The sequence below is a fragment of the Parasteatoda tepidariorum genome, chromosome 2 (genome assembly GCF_982258835.1).
Source record: "Parasteatoda tepidariorum strain Cologne lab strain chromosome 2, Ptep-v5.0, whole genome shotgun sequence".
Classification (NCBI taxonomy): Eukaryota; Metazoa; Arthropoda; class Arachnida; order Araneae; family Theridiidae; genus Parasteatoda; species Parasteatoda tepidariorum.
Window position 1 is genome coordinate 59,394,357 of NC_141756.1, and position 22,164 is coordinate 59,416,520.

The 22,164-nt window shown below is 29.6% G+C and overlaps 1 protein-coding gene across 2 annotated transcripts in view; it reads right to left on the reverse strand.

The window, feature by feature from the left end:
* Positions 1–22,164, reverse strand: part of LOC107447723 (katanin p80 WD40 repeat-containing subunit B1) — a 208,029-nt gene that overhangs the window by 53,817 nt on the left and 132,048 nt on the right. For both annotated transcript variants that reach the window (XM_087157399.1, XM_087157398.1), the window contains exons 4-8: positions 16,386–16,486; positions 12,393–12,434; positions 11,110–11,193; positions 2,895–3,010; positions 1,588–1,659 (exon numbers count right to left, since the gene is read on the reverse strand). In XM_087157399.1, the coding sequence (XP_087013525.1) occupies positions 1,588–1,659; positions 2,895–3,010; positions 11,110–11,193; positions 12,393–12,434; positions 16,386–16,486 (415 nt within the window). The remainder of the gene's footprint in view (positions 1–1,587; positions 1,660–2,894; positions 3,011–11,109; positions 11,194–12,392; positions 12,435–16,385; positions 16,487–22,164) is intronic.

Genomic DNA, 22,164 nt, shown 5'->3' on the forward strand with positions numbered 1-22,164 from the left:
ATTAATTAATTTTCTGATTAATTTAATTATTAGCAAGTTAATTACAAATTAATTGGATTACGAGACAATTACAATAACTAATAGTCTGCATTGAAGTAATAAAATATCGATTTTTCTACAAATTGAATTATTTTTTATCTCTCACAGGACCTTCTATGAGCCGAAACGAATGTCAATTAATTTATTAATTAGCAAATTAATTAATTATCCTATTAATTACAAATTAATTAGATTATGAGACAATTACAATAACTAATAGTCAGCATTGAAGAAATAAAATACCGATTTTTCTATAAATTGAATTATTTTTTATCTCTCATAGGACCTGCTATGGACCGAAACGAATGTTTTCCCCTAAAATTATTCCTCATAAGGCATACATCCCTCTACTTTATTTCAAAATTGGCGAGTCACACTTCTCTAGTGTCCCTTGTAAGTGTCACCACGAACGAGAAGAGAGTGCAATAGAAACATTTAGAGCACTTTTAAGGTAGCGTTAGATCATGTTTACTAGAATTAACCAATGCGGGCACAATGAAAAGTTTTTTAGCATTAAAATATTATCTTTAATGTTTGCTTCTGCGTTTATTTTACTCGTATTTCTTAACGAAAAGCAACTTCTTTTCCTTATCTCTGTCTAGAGTCCACATTTTTTGTGCAAAAAATATCGTTACAGCACCCATTTAGGTTCTTCACTGTAAGAAATGAGTTTCGACCAACAACAAAAAAATAGGTGTTGCCATTTAAAAATTTCGTCTCTGCAACAGTAACGGTGAGAGCTACGCAATCATTTTTAGCATCGTTCTTGAGCGCATAGATCACAATATACTATTTACAAAATTTCATTCCAATTACTCAAATACACTGGTGGACAAAATTAAGAGATGGAAGACATTTTCCCAAATATCTAAAAAAATACTGAATATAAATAAATGAAATTTGGTATGGATATAACTTGGAGGGAGGAACTTAATTCTGGGGGGAGGTTGGCGCATTGCAATAGCTCTCCCAAGAGCATCCCAAGCATGTTCAATAGGATTCAGGTCAGGGGATTTGGCTCACCAATCCATTCGTTGAATATCCTCGCTTTCCAGATACTCTACAACCATGAGAGCCCTATGTGGTCGCGCATTGTCGTCCATAAAAATGAACTCAGGGCCACAAGACACACATAGGGCTGTAGGACCTCCTGCCTGCACCTCTGGGCATTCACGGAACCATTGTCAAACACATGGAGCGGTGTGCGGGTATCTTGCATGTGCGAAAATGCTTTCCATCTCTTAATTTTGTCCACCAGTGTAGTATAATCCCTAGAAAGTAATGTGCAGGCAAAGTTTTATAATCGCACTGTATTCGAAAAATGAAATTTTGCGTAATTTCTGCTTAATATTATAGCATTCTTACAACTAGCTGTCAATAGTTGTTTTAAATGTGTGGTTATGGCATAACTATTTGTAAGAATATAGTAAAAGCATTATAGCCGATTCTAGTAAAACCTTGAAGCGTTTAAGAAAATGAAAACGGGATGAACGTAAACAGAAGAGTTATGAGCTTTTACTATTCGCTGTACAATATAAAGACACTTACTGTACTGGACCAGAGTCCCCATCCGTGCTTGACACAAGTCTGTAATTTTCTAAGTCCCAGAACTTTACACACCTAAAAATATTTTATTTATTTTTAAAAGAAATAAAAGAAAATTCATCAATTAAAAAGGTAACAACGATGTAAAATTTTCAAAAAATTAGTTTCATTACGTAATTTGACTTTTTGTTTTTCCCATTAGAAAAGTTTTCTTTAAATATAAATTTAGACTCATAGAGCTGAAAAAAAGACAACACCGATAATTTTTGACGCAGATGTGATTCTATATGCTTCCAAAAAAACTTTAAAACATATTTTTCATGCTCTTAAACTCGTAATTTCTATCTAATTTTCTTGAGAATTATACAACATGTAAATAGTTAATGTAATTTTTATGCTTTGTAGGACTTTCTTCTACACTATTTATAGTTTTGTCACCCCAATGCAGTAAAAAGAAGTACCATGAGTAACTTTAAATCTAATGACTAGTTTTTTATGTATTAACGTATAATGTATAACTTTATGTAAAATTTTAATTATTATTTAGGCATTAATTTTTATGATTTAAGCCTACATATTACATATGCTAATAATTAGCACTGCCTATAAATAAGTTACGAAATCAGATACAAACATGTGCATATACTGAATAATTAAAAAATTTTTTTTACAAATAGGAGATTTAGGTTCATTGTTTGCATACACTTATAAAAACTGTTTCTATCGTATCAATGAATCAAAGTATTGATAAATTCGATATTGGCTTTATTCGGTTTTGTTTCGACCCCTCTAATATACAATAGTGAGTGAAATATGAAAATTACTAAACTTTTATTAATAATACTAAAACCTTTAAACAAGTACTAAAACCTTCATTAATCATCAACTTTCAGACATAAGCGTTTATTAAGTGCAAAAAATATGAATATCATACCAATTTACGTAACGAGTTAGTTTTAAGCATAAGTTTAAAACATTATTCGTTTTTCTAACTTTGGTTTATACTTACTATACTAAAACCTTCATTAATCATCAACTTTCAGACATAAGCGTTTATTAAGTGCAAAAAAATATGAATATCATACCAATTTACGTAACGAGTTTGTTTTAAGCATAAGTTTAAAATATTATTCGTTTTTCTAACTTTGGTTTATACTTACTATACTAAAACCTTCATTAATCATCAACTTTCAGACATAAGCGTTTATTAAGTGCAAAAAACATGAATATCATACCAATTTACGTAACGAGTTAGTTTTGAGCATAAGTTTAAAATATTACTCGTTTTTCTAACTTTAGTTTATACTTACTGATCCGAACTGCAACTTGAGAGTAACAATTCATTTGGATGAAATTCTATATCATGAATCCCTAAAGAATGTCCTCTGAACTCTGTGCGTAGTTTACCTGCCGGAAGGTCCCAAAGCTGGAAAGAATATATTAAGTATTAAAAATTGATGACTTTGAAGTTCGAAATGTATTTCAAAGAATTGATTGAAGATTGTACTACCTAAGTTAAAGTGTAAGACACGAAAAGTTTTAAGACTTCATGAAGCTGCTATTCCCTTAGGTCGGCAAGAGATTAATGTACCTATTTATTCTCATATACCTTGGAGAATGAATAGGAACCATTTAGACGAAAGTTGAGATTCAAGTTCATGGAAAATTCTTATGATGAGGGTCACGTGAATATGGATTTCAGTGATAGGGCTTAGTTGACTGTGCATTGCATACAAACCCATTAATTTAATGGAATTCGAGATAAAAGCTTCCGACTTCGAATATGAGACTGAATTTTTAAAATTAGATTTAGCACGTAATGTATCGGAGTATGTAATGCCATTTAGCGAACAAAGTAACTGAAAGTTACTCAAGAGAAGATAAGAATAAGATGTTTATAGTTTGAATATGATAAACTTAGTTTTGCTTATAGAAAATAAATTTTTAAACTTCATTTGCATGTTTATGTTAATTTGTTTTGAAGAATTAGTCGATCTTGGACCACAAAAAATGGTTTATTTTTACATCTTAACTACTTCTTGCAATTTAAACACGGTGAGTGTAATTTAATTTCTGAAAAGAAACACTTCTGTTTTTTTTAATAATTTATTTATTGTAATATTGTATAATTTATTGTATAATTTATTTATTGCATAATTTATTTATTGCAATTTACTACACTGTTAAAATTACCTAATTTTGCCGCATTTACTACACAACCAAACAGCATGGTAATAAAAAACCTATTTTCTTGTTAACTTAACAAAAAAGTCGTTACCAAAGAGTTTCGGTAAAAAAAAAAAACCATGGTTTTTGGTGTTCTCATAGAGCCAGAAACACGATAAATTTGACCCTATTCTGGTTGTTTTGAACACATGATTCTCTGAGTACAATTTCGTAGTGTTGTTCAGTATTGATTCTTTGATTATTTTCTTTTTTCACCCCATACGAAGAATGGCTATTCTAGTTTATCTATACAATTTTTGATATCTAGTATAGGTTATAGTTTTGGCATCTAGTTCTTATAAAACATGTTTCTATCAAATTCATCACTGTCAAGAAATGAAAAGATTCATTTCAGTTAATCTAAGGATAGGGATGACAGGTGAAATATCTACTTGTGCCTCACCTAATGGTTGCTCTAATTCATTTTATTCATTCCTTATTCGAACCTCATCTAAAGTTAATTAAATCTATTGTACTTTTAATAGAATATTACAAACATCGATGTCTGCGATATTTGGTGAAGAGAAAATATAGCGCATGCGTGTAAAATGTTCTTTACTCTTTTATACTTAATTTTTAGCTTGAAACATATTTATCATTTAAGTCTTTAAAAACAATCTAAATTTAAAGCAAAAGTTATGAATAGTTTTTAAAATAAACACTGCTGATCCCATACAAAAGCATGTTTTCAAACTTGAAAACATAAAATGTTTTTGAAAAAATCTTTGTTATGAATTCTAATAGTCTATAACAATTGAAAATATTGTTCACTAAAAAGTGAACACTAAACACCATAAAAATACATATACACCGAAGAACCATTACATTATGACCACCCTGCTAATAGCATGTAGGACCACCTTTAGCCCTCAAAACTGCTAGCACCCGCCGTGGCATTGATTCCACAAGGTGCAGATAGGTAGTCTGAGGTGTCTGGTACCAAGCGCTCACCAACTGGTCCTGCAATGCCCTCACTTTGCGAGGAGATAGCGTGGCACCACGAATTTGGTTTTCCAAGTAGGACCACAAATGCTCTATTGGATTAAGGTCAGGTGAATGTGGGGGTCAAGACATGACTCGAAAGTCACTGGAATGTTCCTCGAACCAATCCATGACGATTCGACTCTTATCACATGGTGCATTATCCTGATGGTAAACACTATCCCCCGCAGGAAAAACTGTTGCCATGAATGGGTGAACCTGGTCTGTAACTATGTTCAAGTAGCTTACAGACCTCAGGGATTGTTCTATGAGGATTATGGGTTCTAATATGCCCCATGAAAACATTGTTCCTGGGCAAGAAACCATAAAAACCAGGGCGAAACCATTGTTATAGATGGAGGGTGGTCATAATGCAATGGCTCTTCGATGTAGCTCATTGTATTAATCATAAAACAAAAGAAAATACCGTTTTCCTTACTGTGTACCAAGGATAATTAAATAGAATATCTTATTTTTATATTTTATAAAAATAAATTTGAGCTTGAGTTTCCTGTAAACAACTTAGTCGTAAATTAATTGAAAAAAGAAGGAATTATACCAAAACAAAATTATTTTTATCACGTTGACTTCAAGCTTTATGTTTATTTAATTCTAAATTAGTTTTTTGAGGCATAAATATTTAGTAATTTAATAAAGTGAAGTAAATTTTAAAGTTAAGCATATATTTTTAAATGTTTATTAGATGAAAAATGCTCTAATTGCCCCATTTGCTTACGATTTATTTATTTTAATTCATTAAATTGTGTTTAAAGTCTAAAAGAAAATAAATTTAGGTGAAATAATTTTTAGCATTATGCTTACTGAAGTCGAAGTTCAATGTTAAGCTTGAATGCAATGAAAACTAGTTTACTCTTATATTAAACTAAAATGAAACTAAATAAGTTGAAATTGAAACATTTAATTCCCGAGGGAAATTATTTGAACGTCCTATTTCAAATAATTTCAAACGAATGTTTTGTAAAAATTTATTCATTTAGAAAAAAGCTAGGACATTAATAATACTTTGCTTTTTATTCATTCTTTTTTCATAGAAAATTTATTTCGTGATTACATTTGTAATAAAATATTTAATACTAATGGAATAGGATAGTACTACGCTATGCATTTATTTATTTTATGTCGTAGAAAACTATCAACTCACAAAAGTCATAATACGAAATCCGAAAATTAGTATTTTAGTTAAAATTAGTTTAAATATTAGATTCAAAAGTTGGAAAGAAACCTAATTTTTTTTAATAAAAACTGTTAACTAGTATACTTCTGATTTTCATTTTTTTATTAATATGTTTATTGATATCGTGATATATAAGAGCAGTTCAAGTTATTTTTGAAACTAATTATTTGTACACGTAAAAGAATTCTGTTAAAATAACCATGCTGTATGGAAATGACATTTCTGGTTAAGAAATCCCTATTATTCTGGTTAGCAAAACCAAAATATGCGGTATGTAAACCATTCATTTAGCAATTTTTCTGTCCATATAGTAATAGTTTACAAGAAATTCTGGTTTGCTAAATTGAGAAGTAAATTAAACTAAATGGTTTTTATGCAATGTTCTAAGGTATTATGATAAAATTACCGAATTTAACCACATTTACCAAATTTTATCAAATCACATATTATAAAATCATATATTATTATTAATTTTACCAAAATCATCACCAAAGCACTTTATTAAAAATAACATTGATGCTCCCACAGAGCTAGAAACATGCCAAACTTTTCTGGAAAAAAAAACATATTCTGGTATTTCTGACCAAACTTTTTTTTTCTCAGTGAAGAGTAACTGTCACTTTTGTTGAGCACAAAATTTGTTGTTTTACCCCATCTATAAGTTTCATTGCTGAAATAGCACATTGTATTTAACTTATATTGTTTTGCTTGTAACTGCCTTTTTCATTAAATATATTACTAAGTTTATAAAAATACAAAATTTCGAAAGACCGCTACCATTAAATATTTCAGTGATTCTTTTGGTTTTGTTACAAATTATCCGACAGAATTGATTAATATCTACATTAATATAGACATCTATATTAATATTGGTTAACATGTACTTTTAAGTAGCAGAATTACATGGATTGTTATAACGCCATATTTGACACATTTATATCAGCGAGTTTTAAAAAAAATCTGGATTAAAGATGTACCAGGTTCAAAAAATCTACTGGGTCCTGGCTCTCGGTGATCTTCTACCCAGCCGGTCTCGGGTACCTGGTAAAAAAAACAAATTGGATCCGGGTACCCGGAAAAATTTGGATTTATTACTAGACTGGTTCCGCGTAATAGCAACATTTCAGAAAATATGCGAAAAAATCATTCAATTAGTTTTCTTGATAATGTAATAATTACACTGCTGAGCAATTGCTAAGGAAAGAACATAAATGGCTGCATAGCACGCAAGAAATTAAGTGAAATAAAAGAATGCCAGAATGTTAGGACATTTTAAAAACGAAAATTTTGGGGGGCTTTGAAACCAAAAAGTTTGAAATGTGTTTAGAGAACAAAATATTCGTGCAGTGCTGAAAACATGAAAATGAAAGAAAAAAAAAATACCAAATACCATTTTTAGCTGTCTAGGAGTAAAATGCTTATGGGGGGGGGGGTATGACCACCATGTTTGGTGATGCAAGTTTCCAGACGCAGTAGTATACTTTGCTTAACAGTATTCAGCAGATGTTAAAGCAATTGATCTCATTCTTCTGTCAGTAAACGGATGAGGGTGCCTTGTTAATTGCAGGACATTCTCGATCCCCAAAATCATCCCAATTTTTTTTTAATTAGATTCAAATCTGGTGAACGTGCTGGCCGTATGAGGCGTTGAATATCATCGCTCTGTACTTGCTCCTCGACATCAACTGTTTGATGGTAAGTTGCGTTGTCATCCGTAAAAAATTATCACTGACAGCACCATGGAACAAGCTGACGCGATGCAGAAAAATATCATTAATCTAACATTAGCTAGTTATAGTCCCAGTTGGAAGCATACAGAGGGGCATACGGCCATTAAATTCCAGCCCATACTATGACACTACATGTAGGATATCTCTCCATTTCCTGGATGTTTTCTTGTCCATAAGCAGTACCAATCTCACCCCAGATTATTTGGTTAAGACGATCAGACGATAGACTGAATCTCCTCTCCTCTGAGAATAGTATGTAAGCCCAGTCCTATTTTCAGTTGCAATTCTGAAGATACCATTGTAGCGTTGGGGGAGCTACGGTGACGTCTGGACAATGGTATGTCCACAACTAGTCGGCAGGCTTATAGTCCTGCTTGCAAGCGCCTGGATACAGTTTCTCGGGGGATTCGATTGTCAGTAGCAGCATGAAACTGATTTGCTGCCTGACTGGCTGCACTGCGACGGTTTCTTTTTGTTGATAGTACGATGTTTCTGTCTTCTGCAGGCGTCGTATATGGAACACGACCTCCCCTCGAGACGTCTGCTATAAATTCTAGTTGTTTGGAATGATTGTCCAAAGCCTTGATGTCCAAATGTTGTCCCAATCCCTTCAACAATACTGTGGCTAACGTTGAACTCTTGGGCAACATCTGTTTTTCAGCCTTCATCAATCTTTCCGACCAAGTGTAAAATCATCTAAATGACGTCGGGAGACTAATCGAAAATCTCAAGTTTGTCAGTTGATTGTTTTCCGTTAAACTTTGATTTTGAACAACAAAGCTCAATACGCGTCAAATCTTTTCTATCTCTAATCAGCGCTGTCATGTGACAAACCAGTTCGACAACCTAAAATTAGCATACGGTAAGCACGTCTTACTGTATCTCACACTTATGCTAAATTTCCCACATCCTACCTATAATTTTGTGGTTGCTATCTTTGCTATCATCATCCGTTCTTAGCATTTGTCCATCAATGTATGATATAGTCAGGGCTAAAGAGAATAGAAGGGCTGGTTCACTCCTTTGAAGTATTTCTCGCCGCGCCGATCCTCCGACGTCACTCTAGTGACGTCACTTTGGCGCAAAGCTCGCACTTTTACTTCAAGAACGGAGCGTTCGGCCTTACTAGCTCTAACTAATATTGGATCATTTCTTTTTGCGAGATATTCTAAGACATTTGTTATTTTCTATAATGACTTTTCTCAGTTTTTGCAGTGAATTTACAAGAATATAAAACTATTATCGAAATGCCAGTTTGCGCGATTGCAACTTGCAAAAATTCTGATATAAAAACAAAAGGAAAAAGTATAATTTTTCGCGTGCTCCCTAAAGTAAATGAACAACTATGTAAAGAATGGATTCCGAAATGACACAGTTAATATAAAACAGCAATACGTTTATTCTGTCGTAAAGAACTTTTATAAAAATTCATTATCTAAATAGAAACCGCCTCGTTACTTCATAAAGAAAGGCAGGTGAAAAGAATTAAAAAATAGATAAAGTCAAAGAAAATTAAAATGTAAGTAAAAAGTATAAATAAAATATATAGTATATAGATGAAATTCTCCTAATTTCATAACATATTTTTTAATGTAGTTATTCTAAATATTTATGATTTTTTTAAAAAATTATATTCTCTTCAATTTAAATATCTATAAATTATATCATCGTAAATTTAAATGTCTATAAACAATTGTAAAATTTCTAATGTCATTATGAACCTAAATTATTATTTTGTTTCAGTAATTAGCGTTAAAGGTTAATGTTCCCTAATGATTAAGTATGAACAAATTGCTATTAACGACATATTTTAAAATCAGGGATTTTAAATTTAACTTAACTTATCTTTATAAAAGAATATGTAGATAAAAAAAGTGTCTTAATAGTGTCATTTTTCTTAATAGTTAAAGTTAAAACTGAACTTTTTAAAATAAAGTATTCATCGTGTCATTTTCACCAACTAGCAAAACATTTTTATAAGTTTAAAATGGTATTTTTTTAATATAATAACCAAGAACGTTTTTTTTTTTGAACTATGTTTATGAACGGAAATAATGTGTTAATTACGTAAAGTTTGAAGGCTAATAACCAGAAAAAATCTAACTTATTTTTACAAAGAGAAAGATGCAAAGTTATCATATCTTTGCTTGCGATCTCCGAGATCTGTGGACACAGTGACGTCATGAGGAGGGAAATCGTAGCTTCACCTCTAAGAGCGGAGTGAACTAGCCCTTGTATTCTCTTTAGCCCTGTGATATAGTGCCTCAACAATTTTAGGCTCCGATATACTGGTACAGAAATAAATGCTGAATATAAAATATTTCCCTTTTTTAAAATGGTATTAGTCAAAATCAATTTATTTAGAAAATAAAGTTTTTTCTCTCCCTAGAATCTAAATGAAATAGTTTCGCAACAGAAACATTTCAATTAAAATACTTTTAAAATTTACATAAAATATAAAATGACTTTGATGTGTGAAAACCAATTTAAGCTGAGGCATCTTTGCTCAGATCTCGACAAGGATCAAAAAACATATTTTAAATAACCGATGAAAGTTCTGTTGACTGCAAAGTTTGCGTTTGTACCCGTTTGCGGTATCTTAAACAATAATGGATTTTAATTTCCTCTAAGTCTGAAATTCTCTAAGCATTTATTCAGTCTAAAATATTTAACTGGTAGACTGGCTTTTTTTTCCCCTTATATTTTCGTAAACTGAAAAGGATTGGTACCTAACTAAAGCTCTAAAATTGAAACAATCTATTTAATATTTTTAAAAATGTGACATTGCTTAACACGTGATGTGACAAAATAATAATGTAAAATATGCTTTTCGAAATGTTTTGTTTTGTATCTACAAACTTACACTAGTGACAATTTTAAATTAAAATATACTTATAGTGCTATGAGAAAAAAGTATGGTCAAAATTGAAATTTGAAATTTATTCTGTTTCTGGCTCTATGGGAACACCAAAAAGCTCGATAATTTTTACCGAAGCATTTTGGTAAAGGTTTTTATAAAATTGACAATAAAATATGGTTATATGATTCGTGATTAAATTTAGTAAATGAGGCAATTTTATTGTGAAAGAATGGCATAAAAAGCATTTTTTTGATTAAATTTACTTTTCTGTTTTGTATTTTTTACAAAATGTATGATACTAGTACTAATAATAATTTTGTAAACTGGAATTTCCAGTAAATCGTTACCATATGAATGGAAAAAATGCCAAATGAATGGTAGCAATGGAAATGCCGTATGAGTTCGTAGCATAAAACTAAATTTTTTTTTAATGTAATGCTTTATAGAAGCCTGAAATTTCAGTGTGACGTTTAGTTGCTTGAATATTTTGAAAAGTATAACTTTTGTAATTATAACAAACTTTGCATAATTACCTTTATCAGACCATCTTCACAACCTGATGCGATCCAGCGCCCATCAGGACTGAATTTCAAAGAATTTACGGACTTCGGATGACCCTGGAAACACAACAATTTGATACCAAAATAAAAGAAAGAAATGTAAATTTTTATCAAAAGAACATCTACAAAGGGACTAAATTGTGTATTAAGACAATAGAAAATATTTAGCTAGGAAATTGAAACATGTTATAACTTCTTCAGCATATCTTTTATTATTGGTATTTGACCAAGCGTATTGATGGATATTTGTAAATACAGTTTATATTTTAAGAAATAATATTGCAAAATGAACTTAATATAATTTTAAGAAAGATCTAGACTTCATAAAAAAACAACTTCATAGACTTTAATAAAAAATTAAACTTTTTATAAAAAACATAGCACTTGTTGTTTCCAATTTTTTTCTTCAATCGAAGTACTTTGCCAAATAATTTCGAATCCGAAACCATCATGTTCTATAATTTTATTGATATACGAAGCAACATTTTTTTAATTAAGTATGTTTCTGAGATACTGTATCCCAACTTTCTGTGTGAAATATTTTTTTTTCATTTTCACGAAACTTTTTGTGGTTGTTAATATAAAAAAACTAATATTTTTTAAGAAATTTCTGTCTATCTTAACATCTGAGTCTACGCCGACCGGCCTGTGTAGGGGGCAGGGAACTGTCTTTGCATCAATAATAAAAAATAATAATAAAAAAAGAATTTGATAAATATAAAATAAGTAAAAAAAGTACTTTATTAAAGCAACAACTATTCACGAATTTTGGTAATATTCGGGAAAAACGAAATTTATTGTGGATGAGTTTAGGAAAACTCGTAAGCATCAGTTCAAATATTTTATGCCAAAAGAGATTTCGTAATTAAATATTTAAAAGAATAGTTTTTTTATGGATAAAGTCCAGCTTCTAGGCACAATCCAAAACGAAAACTTTCATGAAAGCAATATGTAAAGTTATAGTAAATTTGATATAATAATGTCTTTCTTTTCCCTTCGATGCACTATAAATTTTATTTTATTGTAAATGTTATATATAAAAAATTAAGAGAGTTTTAATGTTTCGTTTATAGTTTCAAAAGTAATAATAGCATCATCTTCAGTAAAAAATACAGAAAAAAAGGTTTTTATTTTTTAGGATAATTCTTGCTGTGTTGATTGTGGTATAACTTTTATTTGCTATTATAATATTAATTCTTACATAAAGAATTTTTCAAAAAAATATGTAGAAAAGAAATAATTAAAAGCATTTTTACCTTGTAAGTGAATATGCTTCCTTTTCTTCTTTTATCCCAAAGCTGTTAATTAAAAAAAAAACAATTACACTCTTGTAGAGAAAAAGTATAATATTTTGAGCGAAAACATATACAATTTTGAGAAAAAATACAGTACTACTTTCTAAAGAAATACAAAACTTAGTTGTATTTTTCATTTTATAAAAGTTTGTAAGGTTATACAATATTCAATTTAAAAAACTTTCGGTATAAACTGAGCTGTAAGCTAGGGAGCATGAGTTATAATATTTTAAATTATCTAGGGTTACATTATCTCTTAAACAATATTAGTTTGATGTTACATTTAGGTTGTTAATTAAATATAATAATGATCACACTAAAAAGACTCAATTACTTCTCCCTACTTTATATAAGCGTAAATACTGACGTCATTTTATTAATTAAAGAATAATTTACTAATTTATATAATATATGTCATAGATTGTACAAATACTTTAATATTGCCCACGTTTTATTTACTTCTTCAATTTTTAATATTATGTTATGTCTGCTATTTTTCATTGAAATTGTCACTTTGCTTCAAACAGCTCAATCAAGGCCTCCAACTGCCCTTTGCTATAGATGTGATTTTTACAAATGAAGGAATTTTGGCTGTGGTGGCTCAGGGGATAGAGCCTTCGCCTCCCAATGAGGTGCCCCGGGTTCAAATCTCAGTAATGGTTGGTCGAATTCGGCACCCGGCTCACATTGACCTTAGTGTTGACCATATATGGCAACGTTACTTTTAAAAAGTAACGAGTAAAAGTACAAGTATTTTTAAAAAAAGTAACGAGTAAAAAGTAAAAAGTTCTTATTTTAAAAAGTAACGAGTAAAAAGTACAAGAAAAAGTACAAGTACTAAGCAAAAAATGTAACGATTTAAAAGTACATTTCTAGGAAATCGAAAATTCAAAGTAACCTGAAATTTTATTGAATAATATTCTTATGTTCTTCAATGTTTTTGCAAAATTGTTGTTATTTATTTAATTATTTTTAATTTTGAAAGTTATGTACATTAATTTCTTTTTAAATTCGGAAAAATATTATAATATAATTTTATAATATAATCATATAATATAATTTTAAAATCAAACATAATTTTAATATCAAACTTTTTATTAATTTGCACGAAAAAGAAATTTTATCTATTGATTGTAATTTTTAGTTTATTATTTTTATTTATTTAAATTACCATTGATTTAAAATTGTTTTACTCTATAGAAACGCGTTTTAAAAACACAAATATAAACAAAGCAAACACGTGGTTTCAGATAGCTTTGTGATCTTTGAGCTAGTAAAAAATAATTGAATGTGCAGTATAAGTTGAAACAGAACAGTCTACAGTTTTATTTGTAGCAATGGCTAATGCTGAAGTCATGCGAGAAAATCATTTTCCGAACATTTCTGCCTAACGGAATAATTAAAATTTGTAAACGAATTTTAGTATCAGCGGTTAAATTAATACCTTCGAGTTTTCAAGAGATAAAATAGTTATTATAATAGTTTTCAATAGCACAAATAGTGCTGAAGTTCTTAGAGATTTGACTGGGCGTTGTTTGACGAGTTGGGCATAAACATAATTTTAGTAATAAATGTACTAGGTAAGAATGTATTTAGTAAAAAATGTATTAAGACAAAAATGTATTATTAGTGAGTTCAAAAAGAAAACTGAAAAACGTAATAACAAAATCCAACATTTTTTCCAATATCAAAAGAGTCGTCTTTTCCCTTTCAGGAATGACAATTTTAAAAGGTCAGGGTATTGAAGCACGAAGTTAGCTGTGAATGCATATATATTGCATATTAATTTTATAAATTAAAAAAACATAAGCATTTTCCTTAATTTTTTTTTTTTAGAAAGCTTACCGAGTTTTAGAAAAAAGTAACGATTTCATTCGACATTTCCGTTACAAATACTTGTACTTTTTCCCTAAAAAAGTAACGAAAGTACAAGTAAAAGTACTAAATTTTAAAAGTAACGAAGTACAAGTAAAAGTACGTACTTTTTACTTGTACCGGCGGTGCAAGTAACAAAAGTAAAAGTACTGCCATATATGGTGTTGACGCAAAATATTCTCAGTGATAAACGGATGATGGGTTAGAGTCCCCTTGCCGTCAGGATAACCGTGAAAGGATTTCGTTGTTTTTGTCTCCATGTAACGCAAATGCGGGTTAATTTCAATAAAAAGACTTCAATGACGGAAATTTTTTTCCAATACTTGATCCAGGAGTTGCTTTGTCTTCTGGATAGGATTCAAAATTACAAGGCTACGGAGTTGATCTTTGGTAGTCGCAAGCTCAAAATTGGATCAGCTGCTCAACGACGATGATAAAATAAGATAGAATGCAGGGAAGTGAAAAAGTGAAAAAAAATTTCAATAGCGAATTGGAAATTTTTTTTAACAAAGAAAAAGGAATTTTTTTTAAACAAAGCAATAAAAAACCAGTTTGGTTAAAGCAAACGTATGAATCGAGGGAATAAAATTAATATTAAATAGATTTTTATTGTTACAAAGGGTATTTTTTATTTAGCTTTCTGCATAGAAAAAATTCATTGCCAATATTTGCGTTAATACCACACTAATCACTGAAGCACAATCAAAAGCTCTTTAACCTATATCTATATCTTAACAATCTTAATCTATATCTATAAAACCACTCTATCTTGGGAGAAACGTATTAATAAAATTCATTGAAGAAATGTTTATTTCTAAGCATTGATTGTTTGAGTAAACGTATTATTTAGTACTAATAGTTTTTACAAAATCTAAAAAAGCAATGAGGTTTTTTTAAGAGAAATGAACACCTGCTTGCATTTTTAATAGTACAATATTGATAATTAATTATTTCAAGCCCTAGCCTTGAAAATAAATTATATCAATATTTTTTTGTTACTCTAAATTAGTATTATATTGTTTTAATAATATAATGCTGGCTATACTATGCAGACTCTTAACTAGTATTATATTTCTTTAATTAAAATATAAGGGATCATAATTTAAAAGGAAAAATAGCTGTTTCGATTAATTTATTGAGTACAAAAATTAATATTTCTTTGTAGAAATAACCTGATTATTTAAAATCCAGCGTATATTTCGTTTTAAATATGTTTTTACTTTTTACAAATAAATGCAATTATAAATGGGCCTGCTTACAAAAATGTTATTTCTGAAGGAAAACATGAAGCAAAAATTTATTTTAATAGTTGTTCTGTTCTATCATTATTTATTTAAACTATAATGGAGTAAAATAAATAGCAAACATATTTTGTTTCAAATTATATAAATGTTTCATGTTTTGCGCTGTTATTTTCAGTATTCTATAAATGAAATAAAAATAAACGTATTATTGAGCAAAGAATTTTTTTTTACAAAATCTTAAAACCTAATGAGGTTTTAAAAAAAATCTCAACACCGACTTACTTTTACTCATAGAGTTATATTAATAATTAATTACTTCAAGGCTTTGGAAATGAATTACATCAATATTTTTCTGTTACTCTAAACTAGTATTATATTGTTTTAATAATATCATACTAGTTATATTAGGTAGACTGTAAACTAATACTATATTTTTTTAATTAAAACATAAAGAGTTAGAGTTTAAAACGTGAAACAGCTGTTTTGATTAATTTATTGAGTTAAAAAAAGAATATTCTTTTTTAGAAATAACCTAATTATTTGAAACCCAGCATATATTTCTTTTTAAATACATTTTTACTTCTTACAAATAAATGCAATTATAAATGGGCATGCTTGCAAAATTGTTATTTCAGGGGTAAAACGTAAATCAAAAATTTATTTTAATAGTTATTATTTTCAAACATTATTTATTTAAACTATAATGAAGCAAACTATGTAGCAAACATATTTTGTTTCAAAAGATATAAAGACTTTTATGTTTTATGATGATATTTTTATTGTTCTATAAATGAAACAAAGATAAAAAAAATTCCGTAGAAAAATGCAAATTTACTTTAATACTGCTGTCAGAAGACCCGGAAGCTATGAAATCCCCATACGGATGAAAGTCAACACATTTGACGTTTCCTTTGTGTCCCAAAAGAGTCCTTAAAACTGCAAAGAAAAGAAAAGAATAGGTGGAAAAAAACAATTAATTTAAAACTAACAAAGTCAATTTTTTACGCTTGAAATGAGAGTTTTAGGCAAGAATGTTTCATTAATTTCAAGAAAATAGTGTTCGTTAAGCATACAAATAAGTGTATTTGCTATTTGAAAATAATGTATTGCAGAAAATAGACGATGGGTAGATGTTTTTAGAAAGAGGTTAAAAATCCGGTAACAAATGTTTGTTTTACGAAGGTATTTAAAAATGTTCCATCAAAATGACCGTAGCAAATGTAGACTCATTTTTTAATCGTATTCTCAGTTTTAACTTTTTTCTTTCACTCTTTTCTTCCTGAAATGCAGCATTATTTGTTTGTACTTTTTTCCATTAAAATAAAATTTATAGTTATAAATAAAGATCAATGTTGCAAATAAAAAAAAATCTATGTTACTGAGGTGCACTCAGTTATTCTGAAAATAGGTTCATTTACGATATCGTAAATTTTTTTATCGTTAATTTACATGCAACCATAAGCAAAAACAATAGTATTTGTAAACAATTAATTTGTAATATAGCATTATGAAAAATAATACATATTAGAAAATATAAAATATATTAAGAGGATGACATTGACATAGAATAGACAGTGACAGAAAGAATAGGCATAAGCGAAATAAAGATAGACAGAGACGTAAAGGAGATAGACATTATAGACACACACGACAGACAGAAAAAAACAACATGAAGACAAACGAGAATGGTGTTTTATCTGGCAAAGTTATTTAACCCATTCAGAGCCGGTGGATAGACAAAGAAGTGCTCTTCCAGGTTTGAAAAATCCGAATTTATAAGCATCAAAGAATACGTACACGTACTAATACAAGATATAATATAAGAGCACCGTATTAAAATCCCTTCAATTGTGTGATCTTGGGCTGCTACAGTCAGAAATTCTATATATGATGCACTACACGGAGAAAAAATTCTAGTAAAATTACAATATTGTATGGCAATGACATTTCTGGTAAGAAAGAATCCTAATTCTGGTATTAAAGACCAAAATATACGGTATTTAAACCATTCATTTGGTAATTATTTTCCTTTCATATAGAAATGATTTATCGGGAACTTTGGTTCTCAAAATTATTGTTATTATTACCACACATTTAGTAAAAAGTACAGAGCTGAAAAATAAAATTAACCGAACAAATGCTTTTTTTTTTAAACAGCATGGTAATAAACAGAATCATTACCAAAGTTCTTCCATAAAAATTATCGTGCTTTATGGTTTTCTAATAAGAGCCAGAAACACGGAAAATTTTACAATATTTTTGGTAGCTTTAACTATGCTTTTTTTTCTTAGTATGTGGGCTGCGAAGGAAGAATCACGCAATCTCATATATGTAATCATGGTACTGAAGAAGTTAATAGATAAAAAGGTTTGGCTTAGTTTAAACTTGATGCAAAACCTGTTTTAGTAAGTCAAAATAATAGTTAAAGGAGGCGTAATCAGATGCTGAACTTGCGAAAATAAGTATTCAATTAATTAGAGGCTACAAAATAAATTCGGTGATTAAAGGATCAAAGCTTTTCCAATAAAATGTTTTAAGGCATTGTCTACACAGTTTTTTATTAATTTCTACATAGCATGATGACTGCCTGCAGATAGTTGCATGTGATATCTGTTAAATAGCAGCAGTAATTTAGTCAAAAGTGGCGGATTTTGGTTTTATCCGAATACCTAGGTTTATCCATTTCTACACTACTTCAGATTTTATTGCTTAATCAACTTTGTTGTTGTTGTGGCTTATCCTCCAAATGTCTGACGAAGTCAAACAAGGTCCATTAGACCGCTGACCCTAAAGAAATCGAGGACCAGAAGGGGGGATGAATATATGTCCTCTATGGAAAGTCCCAAACAGTCCAGGATATGTTCGGGAGAAGTTTGCTCAGTTTGACATTTGGAGCAGACCTCGAAGTTCGACAGAACAGGGCAAGCTGAAGGTAATAATTTTTTTAAGTAGGACATAATATCTTAAAAAACTCCACTTTTTCAAACATCAAAGGTTTTATTTTAAATAAAAAATAATTTTAAAGATTATTTTATTCATTTATTATTATATTAATATTTATCTTTTAAACACATGTTGAGATTTTTATTACACCTCAGATCTTTATAAGAAGGATTAAAATCTCTTAGATAAAAGTCATTAAAATGCTTGTAGGATGCTTGCTTTGATTAAGGTGACAAACTAGTTGGTTATAGTAGAGAATTAAAAATAAATTTTTGGAATACTTTCCTTACATAGACAGTCACATTGCAGGAGAAAACGAGATCAGGTTAATTTTGATCAAAACAAAACAAAGATAAGAAAACAGTAACTTCTTTTTAGCTTGACTTTTGTTGTGCTTATCGTTAACATTAAAAATAAAGTATCCTAGTTCGAACGATTACATCGTTGGTTATCTTAAGTTATCGTTAAATTTTATGCTTTAAAAGAGTTTTTTTTAAATTTATTTTACTAAGACTTAAGAATAGTGATTAGATTGTATGATACGAACTTTCTTTATAGATTACAGATGATAGGTTTAGTGCAATTTATTATCTAAATATCTTACCCAACTTTCAATCGTTCCAAACTGCTTATTTTAACTGTTTTTCACGATATTTATATATCCAATTTCCACTTAAACGTAAAATGCTTTTAGCAAAATCGCTGATCCAATAAAGCTTAACGCATCCAACTATTTTAAACGACGACTATCGTATCTAACTGATGCACTTTAAAGCATGAATATAAAAGTGTCCAACCATATTTCTTTCATTTTTGTTTTCTTATTCTGAATAATGGTTCTCATAGATGAGTTGTTTTCAGATTTAAAAGTTCCCAGATTTTAAAATAAGTTGATGATAACTATAATGTGAAAGGGAAAGTTGTTTAATATTATTGAATTATAACGGGTGTTCATCAGATGATCGAAGATTTAAAAAAATCAATTTGAAGGAAAACAAGAGGATATAAACATTAAAAAAATTTCGTTTAATAAGAACGCTCAAACTTGCAAGGTTGCTTCTGTATAAAAAATTCATGCTTTTAACATGTAGGTATGGTAGATATTTTATTTACGCTGCACTAGAGCTGCTCAATAGGCTATTGGCGACGGTCTGGGAAACATCCCTGAATATGATCCGAAGACATGCCATCTCAATTTTGATCCTCTGCAGAAAGGATGGCACCTCCACTTTGGTAGCCCGACGACCAGCACGCGAAGTCGAGCACTTTACGGTCGAACAGTTTAACTAGGATCGATACTGCTCACGCTCGGTCCCTACGTAGGCTGATCAAAGTGGTCGCCGACCAGCTTACTGACCGCAGCCAGTGATGCTTGACCTCGTCTTTACGATCAGTCTACTGTGGAACGCTTTTAACATGTACTTATGTACACTTTTTACATAGAAACCCAGTAACTACCTGTACCTGATGGATATATTTTTCATGTATTTTGAATTGAATGAGATAAACTTCGATTCGAAAGGACAGATAGTTTAAAAGTTATAGTTTTTTTTCATTCAAAGCACAATTAAAAACTAGCACTTATTATACAGTAAAAATATTGCAAATTTCGAAATGTTAGTTCGATTGCCTCGTGTTTGGAATTAATTGATTGAGCCAAAAGAAAATGCATCGAAAAATATACAGTTAATAATACCTCATTTATCTCTAGAGCAATGTCAGATTCATAAGTATACTGAGAAAAAAATATCGTGGAAACTACCAGAATATCGTAAAATTAAAGATATTCTGGCTTTATGGGAATGACAATGTTAATCGCTAATTTTTACCGAAATGCTTTGATGACGATTTTGGTAAAATTAACAATAAAATATAGTTTTAAAATATGCAATAAAATTTGGTAATTCTTTCAAGGTATCTTAGACCATGGTATTAAAACCATGTACTCGATTAAATTTATTTTTTAGTTTTATATTTTTTACTGAATGGGTGGTGATAAAAACTACAATTTTGTGAACCCAGCTCAAAAAATTACTTCGGAAATAATGTCTCTAGATTGCTTTTTCACGCTTTGTCCAGATGATTTCTGGACAACAATGCAAAAAATATACAAAAGTTAATGTTAAAAGCCGTATATTTTATACATTAGAGACCAACATTTGAACTTTTCATTCGATTAATTCCTGTATAGACTTAATTAAATCAACATTTATTTTTAAGGAAAAAGAAAAACGTATGGAACAATAAATCACTTGTATAGATAGTAATGTCAGATGCGTAATGGATTCAATTTAAAAAATGTACTTTCTGCACGCAAAACTTTCATAACTTTAAAAATATTACTCGAGGGAAAAATACTGGCAAAATCACCGTGGCTGTTTGGTAAAGACATTTCTGGTGAAAAAACTACAATTCTAAGAATTAAATCAAAATATACGGTATTTAAACAATTTGTATGGTAATTTTACTCTTCGCTGCTGTTACGGTTTACCGGAAATTCTGTTTCTTTAAATTACAGTTCTTTTTACAATACATTCAGTCTCAAAAAATGTGTCTCAAAAGTAAATGTAACCAAATAAATGGCTTTTATGCCATGCTCTAAAGTATAACAATAATATAATAGCCCCTCATTTTACCACTTATTTTGTAATTTTAAACTTTTGGCTTCTATAACTTTTACCAAATAGAACGGTAATAATCTGTTTACAATTCTACGGTTTTCTTGAAGTGGTCGTTTATTTAAATTATATTTAGGAGTTAGCTGACTGTTAATTTCGTATTTTTATTTAAGTTCTCCATTATAATAAGGGTTAAGGGACAACAATGATGAGTTCAAATGTTTAATTAAAGTATCTTAAAGATACTAAACTCAGACAAATTCACTATGCTGACTCTTTCCTTCATCTCTTATGTGATAGGAAGATTTATTTATTTATTTACGCACATATGTTGGTTTTTTATAAGTAAAAAAACGGCTTAAAAACTTTTTTCAGTTTTAAAAATAGATAGCACAATTTTACGAAAGACAGAAAGAATATAAATCTAGTGTTATAATGAGATTCGAACCAACTACATATTCCCTTCAGAGCAGTTAGCGGAATAGCAATACAACACTGCAAGGTTCAAGTAATACAACCATGTATTATTGGGCTGTCCATTGCCGAGGTTGCTATCATTAGAAACAGTTCCTCATTTGCCCAAAATTCAAAATTCCAATCTTCAGTCGAATTTTTTCTTTTTTCAAAACCCGAAGCACGATGTTATGCAACATTTTAGTGCCTGCTATGAGAAAGGTACTTAGCAGTTTGAACTATTTTAAGCTATCTTTACTGTAGAAGTTATGCTTAAGAGCACTCAGCAATTAAACATGAGGAAATATTATTCATAAAACATAGTTTGCATTAAATTAAAGCTAGGAAACAAAATTATATCGCTCTAAAAAATTAATAATCGAAAATGATTTCATTATTTAGCACAACTAAAAAAGAACGTGACTATTAACAGTAAAAAAAAAAGAAACATTCTTTACGTTTTGCTTATAGTTGCGATGCATTATGTTTAAACTCTGAAAGATACACAAAAGAAAGGTCAGATGTTTACCTGTTACCAAGGTAACGCTACATATTTATTGATATCTTACTTGAACTGTTATTTTTTAACAATGGATTGGC